The sequence below is a fragment of the Mobula birostris genome, chromosome 7 (assembly GCF_030028105.1).
Source record: "Mobula birostris isolate sMobBir1 chromosome 7, sMobBir1.hap1, whole genome shotgun sequence".
Lineage (NCBI taxonomy): Eukaryota > Metazoa > Chordata > Chondrichthyes > Myliobatiformes > Myliobatidae > Mobula > Mobula birostris.
In genome coordinates this window covers 101,651,429-101,666,679 of record NC_092376.1, presented here as the reverse complement: position 1 = coordinate 101,666,679, position 15,251 = coordinate 101,651,429, and the positions used below count along the sequence as shown (strand labels likewise).

The window sequence follows — 15,251 nt, the reverse complement described above, 5'->3', positions numbered from 1 at the left end:
AGCATAACATTGGGAAGTTAAGTGGCCTTCATGTAACCATTATTTAGCCTTGTGTTGAAACTAACACTCCACTGTCCCCATTTGAGATGGCAACACCCATATGACTGAAATTAGGATTAGTACGAAGGTATTCCAAGTGATCTTGCAATTAAGCAGGAGCCCTGAATATTGGAAGGCTGGCCTTCCAAGTTATTTTAGCAGAGTCTTAATCACTCTTTTCAATTTCTAATTTACCCTCCATGAACCTGAATTTCTAGCTGATGCTTTAACTGCAAGATCTGTTGGTGTTAGGAAAGATGAAACATGCTATTTTAAGGCAGTGTTTATCAACAATTGCACAGCTTTTAAGCTAATTTAATCATTTTTGGGTAAAGGCATAGTTTGCTTTTAAATTACCAGTAACCATTTTTTGGGGTCAAGTCATATTTGGGAGCCAAATTTATTGGGATCAAGTCTCTCAGTTGTTTCCTAGTCAAGCCATGTCTTGCCTCTTCTTATAGGATTGCAAAGAGAGCTTATGCTCCAGCCAACTTTTCAACTTTCTCAAAGGGCCCAGACTGTTGCTGCATCCTCAACTAAAACTGAAGTTTCATCCTGTAGTCTACTTAATAAGAGTTTGAATTGACTTTATTTCTTACATCCTTCACATACATGAGGAGTAAAAATCTTCGTTACGTCTCTGTCTAAATGTACAATGTGCAATCATAGTAATTTATAATAAATAGAACTGTCAATGTAACAGAGAAAGACACTCAAATCAGTGTGAGTTAATCAGTCTGCTGGCCCGGTGGAAGAAGCTGTCCTGGAGCCTGTTGGTCCTGGTTGTATGCTGCGGTACCATTTCCCGGATGGTATCAGCTGGAATAGATTGTGGTTGGGGTGACTCGGGTCCCCAATGATCCTTCGGGCCCTATTCTCACACCTGTCTTTGTAAGTGTCATGAATCATGGGAAGCTCACAACTACAGATGCGCTGGGCTGACTGCAGAATCCTGCAATTACGGGGGTACAGACAACTAATGTCATTGATTTGTTTGTGTCCTTTGTGACTTTTCCTCTGTGTAAATAAAAAAAATAGTTTTATGAAGCTGTGTCAGTAATCACAAAAAAAGACCTCCTTATTCTTGGATGTTAACTGAAGTTTTCCTGTCTGTGCCTTGCATCAGTATTTAAAAGTTCAACATCATCTTTTTTTCCTAGTTATCCAGTTCAGTTGTACATTCATGCAAGTACATTCCCAATGGTTTTTTTAATGCTGTTTTCTTTCTTAAAGCAAGACACAACATATTTCTTTTTTCCCCTTGTGTTGTGTACCTGATGCTACATTTTTTCAATTCAATCTATTAATTCCTCTCCATATTTTCCTAACATCTTGCATTTTTAAATGTTCCATGGTATGATTGAACGTCACCTAATCTACATCTGAAAAAATAACAACTTTTTAATTATGTCATAGAATCTAAATTAATAGTGGTTGCAATCAAAAGATTAAACTTCAAGGCTTTCATTTTGTCAGAACTCCTGTTGTGGTCATCTTAAATGTCACCCGGTAGTGGATCTTTTAATGAGAAACTAGTTGAGCGTGACTGATTTCTTAATTGTTTAGTGAGTTTCAAGACTAATTAGTGGAAAAATAGTCAGCATCCCACTGTTTTTTGTCATATCTAATAAAGATGTGTGGTTGTAGTAATTTCAGAGTGAAATAGTGGGGTTGGATCAATCAATCTTAAGATGTATTTGCTTGTTTGATCATCAAAGGAAAAGGAAACAAATTCAACATCCACTCCTAGTCTGTTTTCCCAGACTGTTCAGTACAGTATTGTCCCCAAGCTCAAACAATCCTCTGGTGCTGCATTCAACAGAGCCTTGAAGATGAGCATCATTCTTGACCATAGAAGTTATTGTTGCCACTCTGACACTAGGTCTAGGTAGACATGACCACTACTTGTGGCAGTAGTACAGGAACTGTGAGCAAAGCCATTGCTATTGCTTTTTTCAGGCATTCACCCTGACATTACCATAAGCCATAATAAAACCCAATTAAATGGAGTAAAATCATTTCATATAAAATAAAACTTGGAGAATACCTGCTTTGTTGGAACATGTTACTACTTCAATAGGTGTCTCCTTTTTTTTAGCTTGAGTGGACCTTGGATGTTGTGGCTTTGTTTGGCAGAAGAAGTGTATTGGAATATGCATTAGAATTTAGAACTGGTTTACAAACAATTACCTCTTTGCAAATCAGCAACACTTCAGAATTGGATGGATTTAGCTTAGTTGTTCTTTGTGTTTTCTCTCTTTATAGGTCTCAGCATTTTCTACATGGGAAAAGGAACTTCACAAGATTGTTTTTGATCCAAGATATCTCCTCCTGAATCCCAAGGAGAGAAAACAGGTAAAAAGGACTACACTGATTGGGTTAGAGGAGATTATCTGCAAATGAATAGTAGTAAAATGCTGGGGCAGAATACCAGTGAATTAGTAATCTTTGTTGATGTATTCTCCCCTTGCATTCTGCCATATTTCCTTAAAAGTCTAGGCTGGATTTTGCTGTGGTTCAGTTTACAAGTATTAGTGTTCCTCTAAAATCTTGATGGAAGGTCACATTTGATTTTCAGCAGGTGTAGCAAAGTTGATTCCAAGCACCATCGAGGTGTTGGGCACCATTTTCTTTGGCTTACTCCCTTATCTTTGGTCTTTGAGAGTTGGCCAGTTAGAACCATTAGAAATGGCTTTAATAAAAAAATTCAAATACTTTAAATATAGATTTAATGTATATATAAATAAAACTATTTCCAGTTAAGATGGCACTGAGCTGCTGTCTCCATTGAGGTTGTAGTTTAGATTCGATTTTTTTCTTTAGGTTTGTACGGATGGTTTTGGAGATGGGAGTTTATGGACGGGGATGAGGGGCAGTTGGAGATCAGGCCATAATACAGCCTTCCACTGGGCTCAGCACTCTGCGTTTGAAGGATATTTATTGATGAATGTTGGGCCAGCATGACCTATGGGCAAGAGGCATGAGGGCCAGTTAACACTGTGTCACCAAGTTGACAAGAATGGAGACTGAATCCTGAAATTTAGTGCTTGTCATCTGTGACTCCTGTGGGTGATACTGAAGACCGTTGGGGTGTCTAACTGTCAGTGGCCAAATTTCCAAAGCCTTGTGACTCAGTGTGTGTAGAATGGGGGAAAGGTGCTTGTTTTTCTGTTGTTTTGATGCTGCTGTTCTTTTGTTGTTCCTTATTGTTTTGCTTAATATTGTGGGGAGGCTATGTTGGTGTCATAATATGTTGTGATACTTGCAGGCTGCCCCCAGAACATTCTTGGTTGTTAACATAAATGGCACATTTCGCCGTATTTTTTTTGATGTACATGTGATCAAAAAATGAATCTGTATCTTATTTAAGACACTAATAAATAATAAAAGAATCATAGACTAAGTTACAGGTAAGCCCCATTCTATTTCCATCATGACAGCAACACTTCGTAAAAGGACTGAAAATGAGTTCTGCTGGTCTGGCAGCATCTGTGGAGAGATACGGTACTGTCACTATTTCTGTCATCTGGACTGAAAGATGAAGGACAGGTAGCCAGTATAGAGGTGATGGGAAAGAGTGGATCAAAAGTAATAAATGGATTCAGATGAGTGGCTTGATAGGCAGATGGCGGAGGGAAGATTGGAAGTAATGACAGAGGCTGGGAGGTGACAGGTGGAGGCAGAGAAGGAGGGAAAAAAAAGGAACTGCTGTCATTGCTGACTGATCAAGATCTAGTAAAACACAGTTTTAAGATTATGGAAAATGAGCCAGGGTGACAAGAAAATGTTTTGCACACAGTAGTCATCTAAAATCACCATCTAACAGACAGAAGCAGATTCAGATTTTTCTGATTAAGGGAATGTGGCTGACATAGGAATTACTGTCATTGCTCTTGATGATTACCATTGCTTTATTTGTTGATACCTTTCTTCTACGCTATGATAGAATATTCTTCAGTGGGCAGGTGAAGTTGGATGGGGGAAGCGTGAGGATCCGTTTTTCAAATTTAGATGAAATATTATGGTCTTCACTTAATCTTACACATCAGTTCTTTGCTTTTGTTTTAATTGCATCAAACTACATTCTGCACTTCAACTAGTCACACTTTTAGCTCCCCAATATCTGAAATTGCCTCCTTAGCCTCTACCTCTGAACCTCACCTGTAATATCATTGAGTATGTTTTATGTCTTGGCAAAAGGTATTGTATAACCTTTAATGTCAGTACCTTGGTGTAGAGAGAAAATCATTGTCCGTGGTTCCTGATCACCTGCCCTCCAGTGAAATATCTTGAGCTGCTTTACCATTGTAACTGGCATGTTACTAAGGAATAGTAAGGAACTACCAAGAAATAGTGGATGCATTAGTGATAATTTTTCAAAACTCATTAGATTCTGGACTAGTTCCTGAGGATTGGAGGGTGGCTAATGTAACTCCACTTTTTAAAAAAGGAGGGAGAGAGAAACCGGGGAATTATAGACCGGTTAGCCTAACGTCGGTGGTGGGGAAACTGCTGGAGTCAGTTATCAAGGATGTGATAACAGCACATTTGGAAAGCGGTGAAATGATCGGACAAAGTCAGCATGGATTTGTGAAAGGAAAATCATGTCTGACGAATCTCATAGAATTTTTTGAGGATGTAACTAGTAGAGTGAATAGGGGAGAACCAGTGGATGTGGTATATTTGGATTTTCAGAAGGCTTTTGACAAGGTCCCACACAGAAGATTAGTGTGCAAACTTAAAGCACACGGTATTGGGGGTAAGGTATTGATGTGGGTGGAGAGTTGGTTAGCGGACAGGAAGCAAAGAGTGGGAATAAACGGGACCTTTTCAGAATGGCAGGCAGTGACTAGTGGGGTACCGCAAGGCTCAGTGCTGGGACCCCAGTTGTTTACAATATATATTAATGATTTGGATGAGGGAATTAAATGCAGCATCTCCAAGTTTGCGGATGACACGAAGCTGGGCGGCAGTGTTAGCTGTGAGGAGGATGCTAAGAGGATGCAGGGTGACTTGGATAGGTTGGGTGAGTGGGCAAATTCATGGCAGATGCAATTTAATGTGGATAAATGTGAAGTTATCCACTTTGGTGGCAAAAATAGGAAAACAGATTATTATCTGAATGGTGGCCAATTAGGAAAAGGGGAGGTGCAATGAGACCTGGGTGTCATTATACACCAGTCATTGAAAGTGGGCATGCAGGTACAGCAGGGGGTGAAAAAGGCGAATGGTATGCTGGCATTTATAGCGAGAGGATTCGAGTACAGGAGCAGGGAGGTACTACTGCAGTTGTACAAGGCCTTGGTGAGACCACACCTGGAGTATTGTGTGCAGTTTTGGTCCCCTAATCTGAGGAAAGACATCCTTGCCATAGAGGGAGTACAAAGAAGGTTCACCAGATTGATTCCTGGGATGGCAGGACTTTCATGTGAAGAAAGACTGGATGAACTGGGCTTGTACTCGTTGGAATTTAGAAGATTGAGTGGGGATCTGATTGAAACGTATAAGATCCTAAAGTGATTGGACAGGCTAGATGCAGGAAGATTGTTCCCGATGTTGGGGAAGTCCAGAACGAGGGGCCACAGTTTGAGGATAGAGGGGAAGCCTTTTAGGACCGAGATTAGGAAAAACTTCTTCACACAGAGAGTGGTGAATCTGTGGAATTCTCTGCCACAGGAAACAGTTGAGGCCAGTTCATTGGCTATATTTAAGAGGGAGTTAGATATGGCCCTTGTGGCTACGGGGGTCAGGGGGTATGGAGGGAAGGCTGGGGCGAGGTTCTGAGTTGGATGATCAGCCATGATCATAATAAATGGCGGTGCAGGCTCGAAGGGCTGAATGGCCTACTCCTGCACCTATTTTCTATGTTTCTGTGTTTGTCTAATTTGTATTTGATGTTTACACAGGCCGCTAAAGTGGAAATCTTATTTTCAAAATGCTGATATTACTTAAAACTTCTCAATTACCTGTTGAGAGGTTGTCTAGTATTGTACTACAGGTACAGCTGCATTGTATTCCATAAGACCATAAAACAGGAGCAGAATTAGGCCAATAAACCCATCAAGTCTGCTCCTTGATTCAATCATGGCTGATTCATTTTCCTTCCCAACCCCATTCTCCAGCGCTCTCCCTGTAATTTTTAACATCCTTACTAATCAAGAACATGTATCAACCTCTGCTTTAAATATGCCAAATGACTTGGCCTCCGCAACCATCTGTGGTAATGTGGCGGACCTGTGGAATTCATTAATTCCACAGGTCCGCCACCTTTGGCTAATGAAATTACTCCTCACTCTCTTCCAAAAGGGCCATTATTCTATTCTGAAGCTGTGGCCTCTGGCCCTAATTTATCCCAGTATTGGAAACATCCTCTCCACATCCACTATACCCAAGCCTTTCAATAAGATTCTTTATCCCCACCCTCCCTCAACACCCATTCTCCTAAACTCCAATCCTTAAAATCTGATCACTGTTAAGCAACAAGTTTTAATTAGTCTGAAGATATTGAATTTCCAGGAAAAGGAAATGGGCATCATTCCAGTTTTTACTTGTTAAATATCTGAAATTTAATGTTTCTGTGATGCAACAGGTTTTTGACCAGTATGTGAAAACAAGAGCTGAAGAAGAGCGAAAAGAAAAGAAAAACAAGCTGCAGCAATCAAAGGAAGATTTCAAAAAATTACTGGAGGATGCGAAGTTAACTCCCAGGTAAGTGTCCTGTGAGTTTTGTTGCCAGCTCTGGTACCTCATGCTCATTCCTAATTGTTCTTGTCAGACCTCTCAGTTGGCCACATTCTGTCGATCTGGAACTTGACCTTGATCACATCAGGTAAGGACAACAGTTTTCCTTTCCTTTTTTAAAAAAAACACAACTGGAGAACTCCCTGTATCTTATTGTTGTCCTTCATGTGATATGCTTAACTTAAATCACTTGAAGGACAACAATGAAATACATTAATTAACCTGAAGGGCTCTGGAAATTTGCAGATTACTTTTTAAGTACGGACTTAATTTTGTTTGGTATCTAGTAATTAGGGAGTGGTTTAACTATCCTTAGCTACTTTCCACAATCTATTCATTGCGGTTGCAGTCGAACAAGGTTCTGACATTATCGCTTCCATTCATGAGGTGGTCTCGGATGGACTTGCTCCAGACTTGTCATTTCACCACCATCCCTCCAAACCTTGATGGGTACCGTTCATGTTGCTTTGCTTGTAGCTGAATGATTTGATTTGTAATGGGGTAATTGTTGCTGGTAAGTGCAGTCAAGTTTCAGACTTTGCCAAAGGCCTATCAAAATACAGAAGTCCCAAACTTGGTGACAGATTCCAGCAGGCCTCTCTTCTCGATGAGTTCCATCCATAAATCCCATACGGGATTCCAACAATATTAAGCGAATTTCTGACATCATTCTTGCTGAGGAATCTGCGCATAAATCCTTTGCCAGGTTGGACACTACTCTTGCTTTTTAATTTTTTTCTTGCTTCAGATTGTTAGTATTTTATTATTTTAATGCTTGTTGTATTTTTAGGTGTAATTCCAAGCCCAGAACTGTCAGGGATATCAGAAGACCATAAAGGCATACAACTATAAGACAGGAGCAGAATTAGGCCATTCGGCCCATTGAGTCTGCTCTGTCATTCTGTCATGGCTGATTTATTATCCCTCTCAACCCCATACCCCTGCTTTCTCTCTGTACCTTTTGATACCTTTACTAATCAAGAACTTGTCAATCTGTGCTTTAAATATGCCCAAAGCTTGACTTCCCCCAACCTTCTGTGACAGATTCACCACCCTCTGGCTAAAGAAATTCCTTTTCATCTGTTCTAATCCTTGTATTCTGAGGCTTTGCCCTCTGGTCTTAGACTCCATCACTTCTTATCTTCTCCACATCCACTCTATCTGGGCCTTTCAGTATCCAATGGGTTTCAGTGAAATCTGCCATTCTAATAAACTCCAGTGAATACAATCCCAGAGTCATCTAACACTCATACATTAACTTATATATTTCTGGGATCATTATTGTGAACCTCATCTGGAGCCTCTCCAATGCCAACACATACTTTCTTAGGTAAGGGAGATCTAAGAAACTAATGGGGGATTTCAAAACACACTTAGGTTGAGAAAATCAGGTTGATTTGATGCTGGATCCCAAGAGGGGAAATTTCTAGAATGCCTATGAAGATGGCTTTTTAGAACAGCGCATGGTTGAGCCCACTAGGGGATCAGTTATTCTGGATTGGGTGGTGTTCAGCGGACTGGAATTTATTAGAGAACTTAAGGTAAAGAAACCCTTAGGGGCCATTGATCATAATATGATACAATTTATCCTGCAATTTGAGCGGCAGAAGCTCAAGTCAGATGTATCAGTATTACAATGAAGTAAAGGGAATTGCAGAGGCATAAGAGAGTAGCTGACCGACATTGATTGAAAGGGAACACCAGCAGGGAGGATGGCAGAGCTGCAGTGACTGGAGTTTCTGGAAGCAAGTTGAATGGTGCAGGGCAGATGCATCCCAATGAAGAAATATTTTAAAGGCAGGATGGCACAACTGTATCTGACAAAATTCAAAGCAACATAAAACCCAAACAGAGGGCTTATACTCAAGCAAAAAATAGTGGTAAGTTAGAGAATTGGGAAGCTTTTAAAGACCAGCAGAAGGCTAAAAGAAAAGATAAATTATGAAGGTAAACTGGCTGATAATATAAAAGAAAGAAACAAAAGAGTAGACATTGGACTGCTGGAAAATAACTCTGGAGAGGTAGTAATGGAGGGCAAAGAAATGACAGACAAATTCAGCAAGTATTTCGTGTCAATTTTCACTGTGGAAGACACCAGCAGTATGGCGTCAGGACAGGTTCAAGAACAGTTACTACCCCTCAACCATCAAGCTCTTGAATAAAAGGGGATAACTACACTCACTTTATTTCTGGTGTTCTCACAACTGATGGTCTCACTTAAGGACTTGTTATTCTTGTTATTTCATGCTCTTATTATTTATTGCCATTTATTTATATTTGTATTAACACAGTTTGTTCATTGGTTCTCTTTGTAGTTACTGTTCTATAGATTTGCTAAGACTGCTTGCAGGAAAAGAATGTGGTTGTATGTGGTGACATGTATGCACTCGGTTAATTTTACTTTGAACTTTTAGAAGTGAGTGTTCTTGCTATTACAAAGGAGAAGGTGCTTGGGAAGCTGAAATTTCTGAAGGTGCAGACCAGGGTTCTGAAAGAGGGTGCTGAAGAGATTGTGGAAGCATTGGTAGTGATCTTTAAACAATTACTAGATCTGGAATGTTTCTGGAGGAGTGAAAAATTGTAAATGTTGCTCCACTCTTTCAGAATGGAGGGAAGCAGAAGAAAGTATATTATAGGACAGTTAGTCTTACTTCAGTGGTTGTGAAGATGTTGGAGTCCATGATTAAGAATGAGGTTTCAGGGTACCTGAAGACACATGATAAAAAAGGCCAAAGCCAGTATGTTTTCCTTAAAGGGAAACATTGCCTGGCAAATTTGAGGAATTAACAGGCAGGATAGACAAAGGTGAGTCAGTAGATGTTGTTTACGTGGCTTTCAGGCCTTTGACAAAGTACTGCACATGAGGCTGCTAAATATGGTGCTAGTACGGAGAAAGAATGGCCAAATTGGCAGAAGCACAAGAGTGGGAATAAAGGGGGACTTGGTTTTTGTTGTCTGCCAATGACTAATGGTGGTGTCCTGCAGGGATTGGTGTTGGGGCCACTTCTTTTCATGTTATATGTCAGTGACTTGGATGATGGAATAGATGGCTTTGTGGCCAAGTTTGTGCATGATACAAAGATAGATGGAGGGGCAGACAGTGTTGAGGAAGCAGGCAGTCTGCAGAAGGACTTGGCCGGATTACGAGAATGGTCAAAGAAGTGGCAGATGGAATGCAGAGCAGGGAAGTGTATGGTCATGTAGTTTGGTAGAAGGTATAAAGGTGTAAACTATTTGCTAAGCAGAAAATTCAGTAATCAAAGGTGCAAAGGGACTTGGGAGTCCTCGTTCAGGATTCCCTAAAGGTTAACTTAAAAGTTGAGTCGATGCAATGTTTGCATTCATTTCGCGAAGACTAGAATATAAAAGCAAGTGTGCAGTGCTGAGGTTTTATAAGGCATTGATCAGACCGCACTTGGACTATTTGAACAAATTTGGGCCCCTTGTTTAAGAAAGGTCATGCTGGCATTGGAGAGAACCTAGAGGGAGTTCTTAGGGATAATCCTGTGAATGAAAAGGTTAGCCTAAGAGCGTTTGATGACTCTAGGCCTGTCCTCACTGGAGTTTAGGAGACTGAGGTGTGGATCTCATTGAAACTTATCAAATATACTGGACAACAAAAGTTTTGCCTCCTGTTTCTTTTGGATTTTGAACTGCTAATCATGAAAAGAAACAAAAGTATTTCTTTTGGATTTTGAACTGCTAATCATGAAAATCATCATAAAATTTCCCAATCAGGCACACAATTTTTTGTAATTGTCTATATAGCTATTTTAATTCATAACTCAAATCAATTAAAATGTTCCCTACAATGTAAACTGAAAAGTTTTCTAACCTGTCCGGGCCTGTCTGGGCATGCTTAGTCAGGGCGGATGCTGCATGGCAGGACAGGTCTTAGAAAGCCAATAAAAAGCATCACCCACACTCACCGTTCTATGCATTGTGTTTACACGTATATTGTTTTGCTATCATATTGCACTTGCTCTATCTATTTCGACATGTATTTGTGATAGAAAAATGTCTCACCAAAGTTGCAATAGCTGTAATACTTTTTGTCATATTTGTGGTGAGTATACGCTTAAATCACAAAGACTGAACGTGACTACTCTTTCTAAGAAAGCCTATGAGCTCTACTTTGGGTGTAAAATTGGCAACCAAGACAAAGCCGGGGCTCCTCACATTTATTGTGCAACATGTACTGTCAATCGTAGAGCTTCGCTCAGAGATACTCGGAAGTCAATGCCATTCGTTGTCCTGATGGTATGGCGAGAGCAGAAGGATCTTGTGATACCCCAGTCTGCCTTCAGCCATTAGACCTGTGTTACATGACAATAGTCTTCCAGTTCTGAAGCCACCAGAGACGTGGAGTCCAGAAGAGACAGACGGAGATACACGAGCTAGGAATGGAAAATGACACTGATACAGATTCAGATTTTGAACCCTTTATGTTGTATGAGCCTTATCTGATAACTCAAATTAATGACCTGGTCAGAGACTTGGGTTTGTCAAAGGCAAAAGCAGAATTACTGGGTTCAAGTCTGCAAAGATGGAATCTGCTGTCATCAAGCACAAAAACTTACATAAACGATTTCAATATTTGAGGCAGATGTTCCCCAGAATAACTGATGCCAAGATTAAGAAAGATCTCTTTGTTAGTCCACAAATCACAGATCATCAATGACAGGTAATTCGAAGAGCTTCTCGTGGGACCGGAGAAAATTGCATGAAAGGCATTCAAGGACGTTGAAAATTTTCTTGCTAATTACTGAGCACTAAACTACATGCAGCTGGTTAATAACATGCTTCAAACATGCAAAACAATGATGTGCAATATGTCACTAAAGGTTCATTTTCTGCATTCCCATTTAGACTTCTTCCCTGCAAATCCTGGCATTGTCAATGACTAGCATGATGAAAGATTTCACCAGGACATTGTCACGGAGAAACGGTATCAGAGTAACTGGGATCTATCAGTGCTGGCTTGATTATTGTTGGATAGTTAAGCAAGAAGGCTCAGATACTGAGTATCAACAAAATCATCAACAAAAACATTTTTAGCTTAGTTGAACTATTGCAAAGTGTCAGCACCATTATGCAATAAAACGCATTATATTCAATAGAAGTTATTTTCTTGTTTCTCCAAATTCCTACGTGATACAAGTAGTCTGAAATTATGTTTGTGTTCAGCTTCAAGCGGTCTATCATAACCATAAAAAAATTCTGACGAAGAAACACTTTTGGAAAAGCTTGCTGCTCAGTGATATTGAAAGGCCTAGATAGAGTGTATGTGGAAAGGATATTACCTGTAGTGGGAGGTTTTTTGATTAGATGGCACAGTCTCAGAATAGAAGGATGTCCCTTTAGGACAGAGATGAGAAGGAATTTGTTTCACCAAATTACAGCTAATCTGTTGAATTCATTGAGTATATTTGAAGTGGCGATTGATAGGTTCTTGTTTGGCTGGTTATTGAGGAGAAGGAAGGAAAATGGGGTTGAGAAGGTTAATAAATCAGCCATGTTATCATGGCTGATGCAGTTCTCTCACAACCCCAATCTCCTGCGTTCTTTACATATCCCTTCATGCCCTGACTAATGATGAATCTTTCAACTTTGGATTTAAACTACCCAATGACTTGGCTTCCTCAGCTGCTTGTGGCATGAATTCCACAGATTCACCACTCCCTGGCTAAAGAAATTCTTCCTCACCTATTCTGAATGGACATCCCTCTATTTTGAAGCTGTGTCCTCTGGTCATAGGAAACATCCTCTCCACATCCACTCCATTGAAGCCTTTCAGCATTCAATAGGTTTCAATGAGGTCATTCCTCACTCTTCTAAATTCCAGTCAGGACAGGCCCAGAGCCATCCTTTATATGACAAGCCTTTCAATTGCCAAATTATTTTCATGAACCTTCTTTGAACCCTGTCCAGTGTCGGCACATCCTTTCTTACCCTAAAGGATCAAAACTGTTCACAGTACTGCAAGTGAGGCCTCACCAGCACCTTATAAAGCCTCAACATTATATTCTTGCTTTTATATTCCAGTCCTTTGAAATAAATGCTAACATCATATTTACCTTCCTCACCACCAATTCAACTTGTAAATTGACGTTTAGGGAATCCTGGATGAGCACTCCCAAGTCCCTTTGCACCTTGGTTATACTTGGATTACAAGTGATAACCAAGTTCCCGTTCTTAGTTTATTGCCATATGAGCAATCCCATCCAAGGAAGCATTTGTGCTGCTGCATTTTTCTTTGGTATATTGCTAAGTGAAGGGAGAAACTGTCCAGAGTTCGATGCTTGTCATTGGATCTTTGACGGCAAAACAATCTGGATACCGTAGATAATTCAATAGAAATTATTGTGCCAGTGTAGACAATGGACTTTATTGTGGAGTGATAGCAAGACCTCTCACTTCTGTAGCAGTTTTATCAAATAAAACATTAAAGAGACGTGACAGGAGCATTATCAAATATAAGTATAAATCTGGAATTTAAGATTGGTCAATTAAAAAGAAAGCTGAATAAACTTTCAAGACGTGTCTGATCAATGACCCAGAAGGATTTAAATGCAAGAGTATTGGTTTCTAAAATAGGTACTAAAACATGCAGAGCAGAAATACTAAATAGTTGGCATGAAGCTGCGCAGTAGTTTCACGTTCATAAATTTAACCTTTTCCTTTTGCTGTAATGCACTCATTCCAGTCCTCATATGTCTGAATTCTTTGAGCAAATTTTGTTCCTAGATCCACGTTCAGTGACTTTGCTTCTAAATTTGGCAAAGACTCCCGATTTAAGGCCATTGAGAAGATGAAGGATCGGGAAAGCATATTTATCGAATTTATTACCAGCATGAGGAAGCGTGAGAAAGAAGACTCGAAGAGTCGTACAGAGAAGGTAAGGTAGTTGTAGTTCCAGTGGTGTGAATGGTGAGAGTGTGATTGTAAGGGGTGCTAGACCCTCCCAGCAGAAACCAAGCACACTGAAATTTTATTTTTAATGAGTCCTTGTATATTTCAGACTGCACTTTTATGTTTGGGCTTCCTGGCAGCTTTTGAGGGGAAAAAAATCCAGTGTAAATGAGCATGCATCAGAAGTAAAGGTCGTGTATTCAAAATTAATGAGATTTGAATGTCATGTGGCTGTGGTGTCAAGAGCCCTGGGGTTGTGGCTTCCACTGCAAGGCAGCTTCGCAGGGAGGTGGCATCAGTACCATTATGATAGCAACACATTGTAGCCTTCCCAGAAGTCCCCGTGTGCTGTGCGAATGAGATTTTTTTCAGCCTCTGAAGCCTAATCATTTATAACATTTACAAACAAGGGATGTTGAGTAACTGCTTTTATGTAAATTTTGTCCATATATTTTTTTTAAAAAAACTAAAAATATGACTGTTAACATTTTATTACATTTACTTTTAAGTCATGACTGAAGTTGCTTATAATGGTTATGCTCTTCAGAGGGTAATTTGTTAACTGGTTTTGAAAATTGTAAATAATCTTGCCTAATTTAAATTTGATTACTGAATTGAAGAGTAATTTTTTACATGTAAATGGTTTTATTTGAAAATTGCATGTTTATTTTCGAAATTTATCTTAAATTGTAACTTGTTGATTTTTTGCATTTTGATGTTTCCTAAAGCTCTTTGTAACCATTTTATGTATTCTGTTTCATAACGAGAATAGTCTTTACAGTTTTGTGCTGTGCGGCCTATCAATCAGTTCAGTCTGACAGCTGTCAATCACTGACAAAGTATTATGGGAATCCCTAGTGAGGAAAGAATTGGTGTTTCTCTGTGTGGTGACTTTAGCCTCCCGCAGCTCTGGTACTTTACATTTTTTTAGTTCTTTTCCTTGTGAAGTGCAAGTTGTGCCCAGAAATGTGTTAAGACAAAACAATCAAAACAAGATCTGGATAGAGCCAGATCGTGTTCATTCTTTTACTTTTTTGTTTTATTGCTAACTCTTGTAAAGTAAAGATATTTTAACTTGTTTTTATTTATAGTCCTGTTAAAAATTTTAACAAGTTACAAAATTAATGGTATAGGAATATGTTGTGAAGCTTTCTGAGTCTTTCTGTGCCTTAATGCATACCAATAGAACAGGTAGTTCTTGGATTACAAAAATGAATGGCTTTGTTTTGAGAATATGCTCCTTTCTCCCTTCCCTTAATATCCAAATTTTATTTTTTTTTTTTTGGTTTGGATAAACTCAGCTTTAGCACAGAATTCCAAAAGTTCCCTGCCAAAGGATTTGGAAATTTCTTCCACTCTTGGTACTGAATAGCCAACAAATTAATTTGAGACTCTGGCTGCAGGATCTAGACCCTCCTGCCGGGGACCTATTCATTCCTGCGTAAATCCTTTGATCTCCTGTAGAGGCTAGAGATCAGTATATTTTAGTGACATAACCTTTCATTCTACAGAATATAGACCAAATGAAAATTTAAAAAAACACTCCAAATAAGGGAAAT

The 15,251-nt window shown here is 39.5% G+C and overlaps 1 protein-coding gene across 4 annotated transcripts in view; it reads left to right on the top strand.

The window, feature by feature from the left end:
• The window catches only part of tcerg1b (transcription elongation regulator 1b (CA150)), a 101,473-nt gene that overhangs the window by 72,202 nt on the left and 14,020 nt on the right, over positions 1-15,251 (top strand). For all 4 annotated transcript variants that reach the window (XM_072263540.1, XM_072263537.1, XM_072263536.1 and 1 more), the window contains 3 exons: positions 2,305-2,394; positions 6,629-6,747; positions 13,528-13,678. In XM_072263540.1, the coding sequence (XP_072119641.1) occupies positions 2,305-2,394; positions 6,629-6,747; positions 13,528-13,678 (360 nt within the window). The remainder of the gene's footprint in view (positions 1-2,304; positions 2,395-6,628; positions 6,748-13,527; positions 13,679-15,251) is intronic.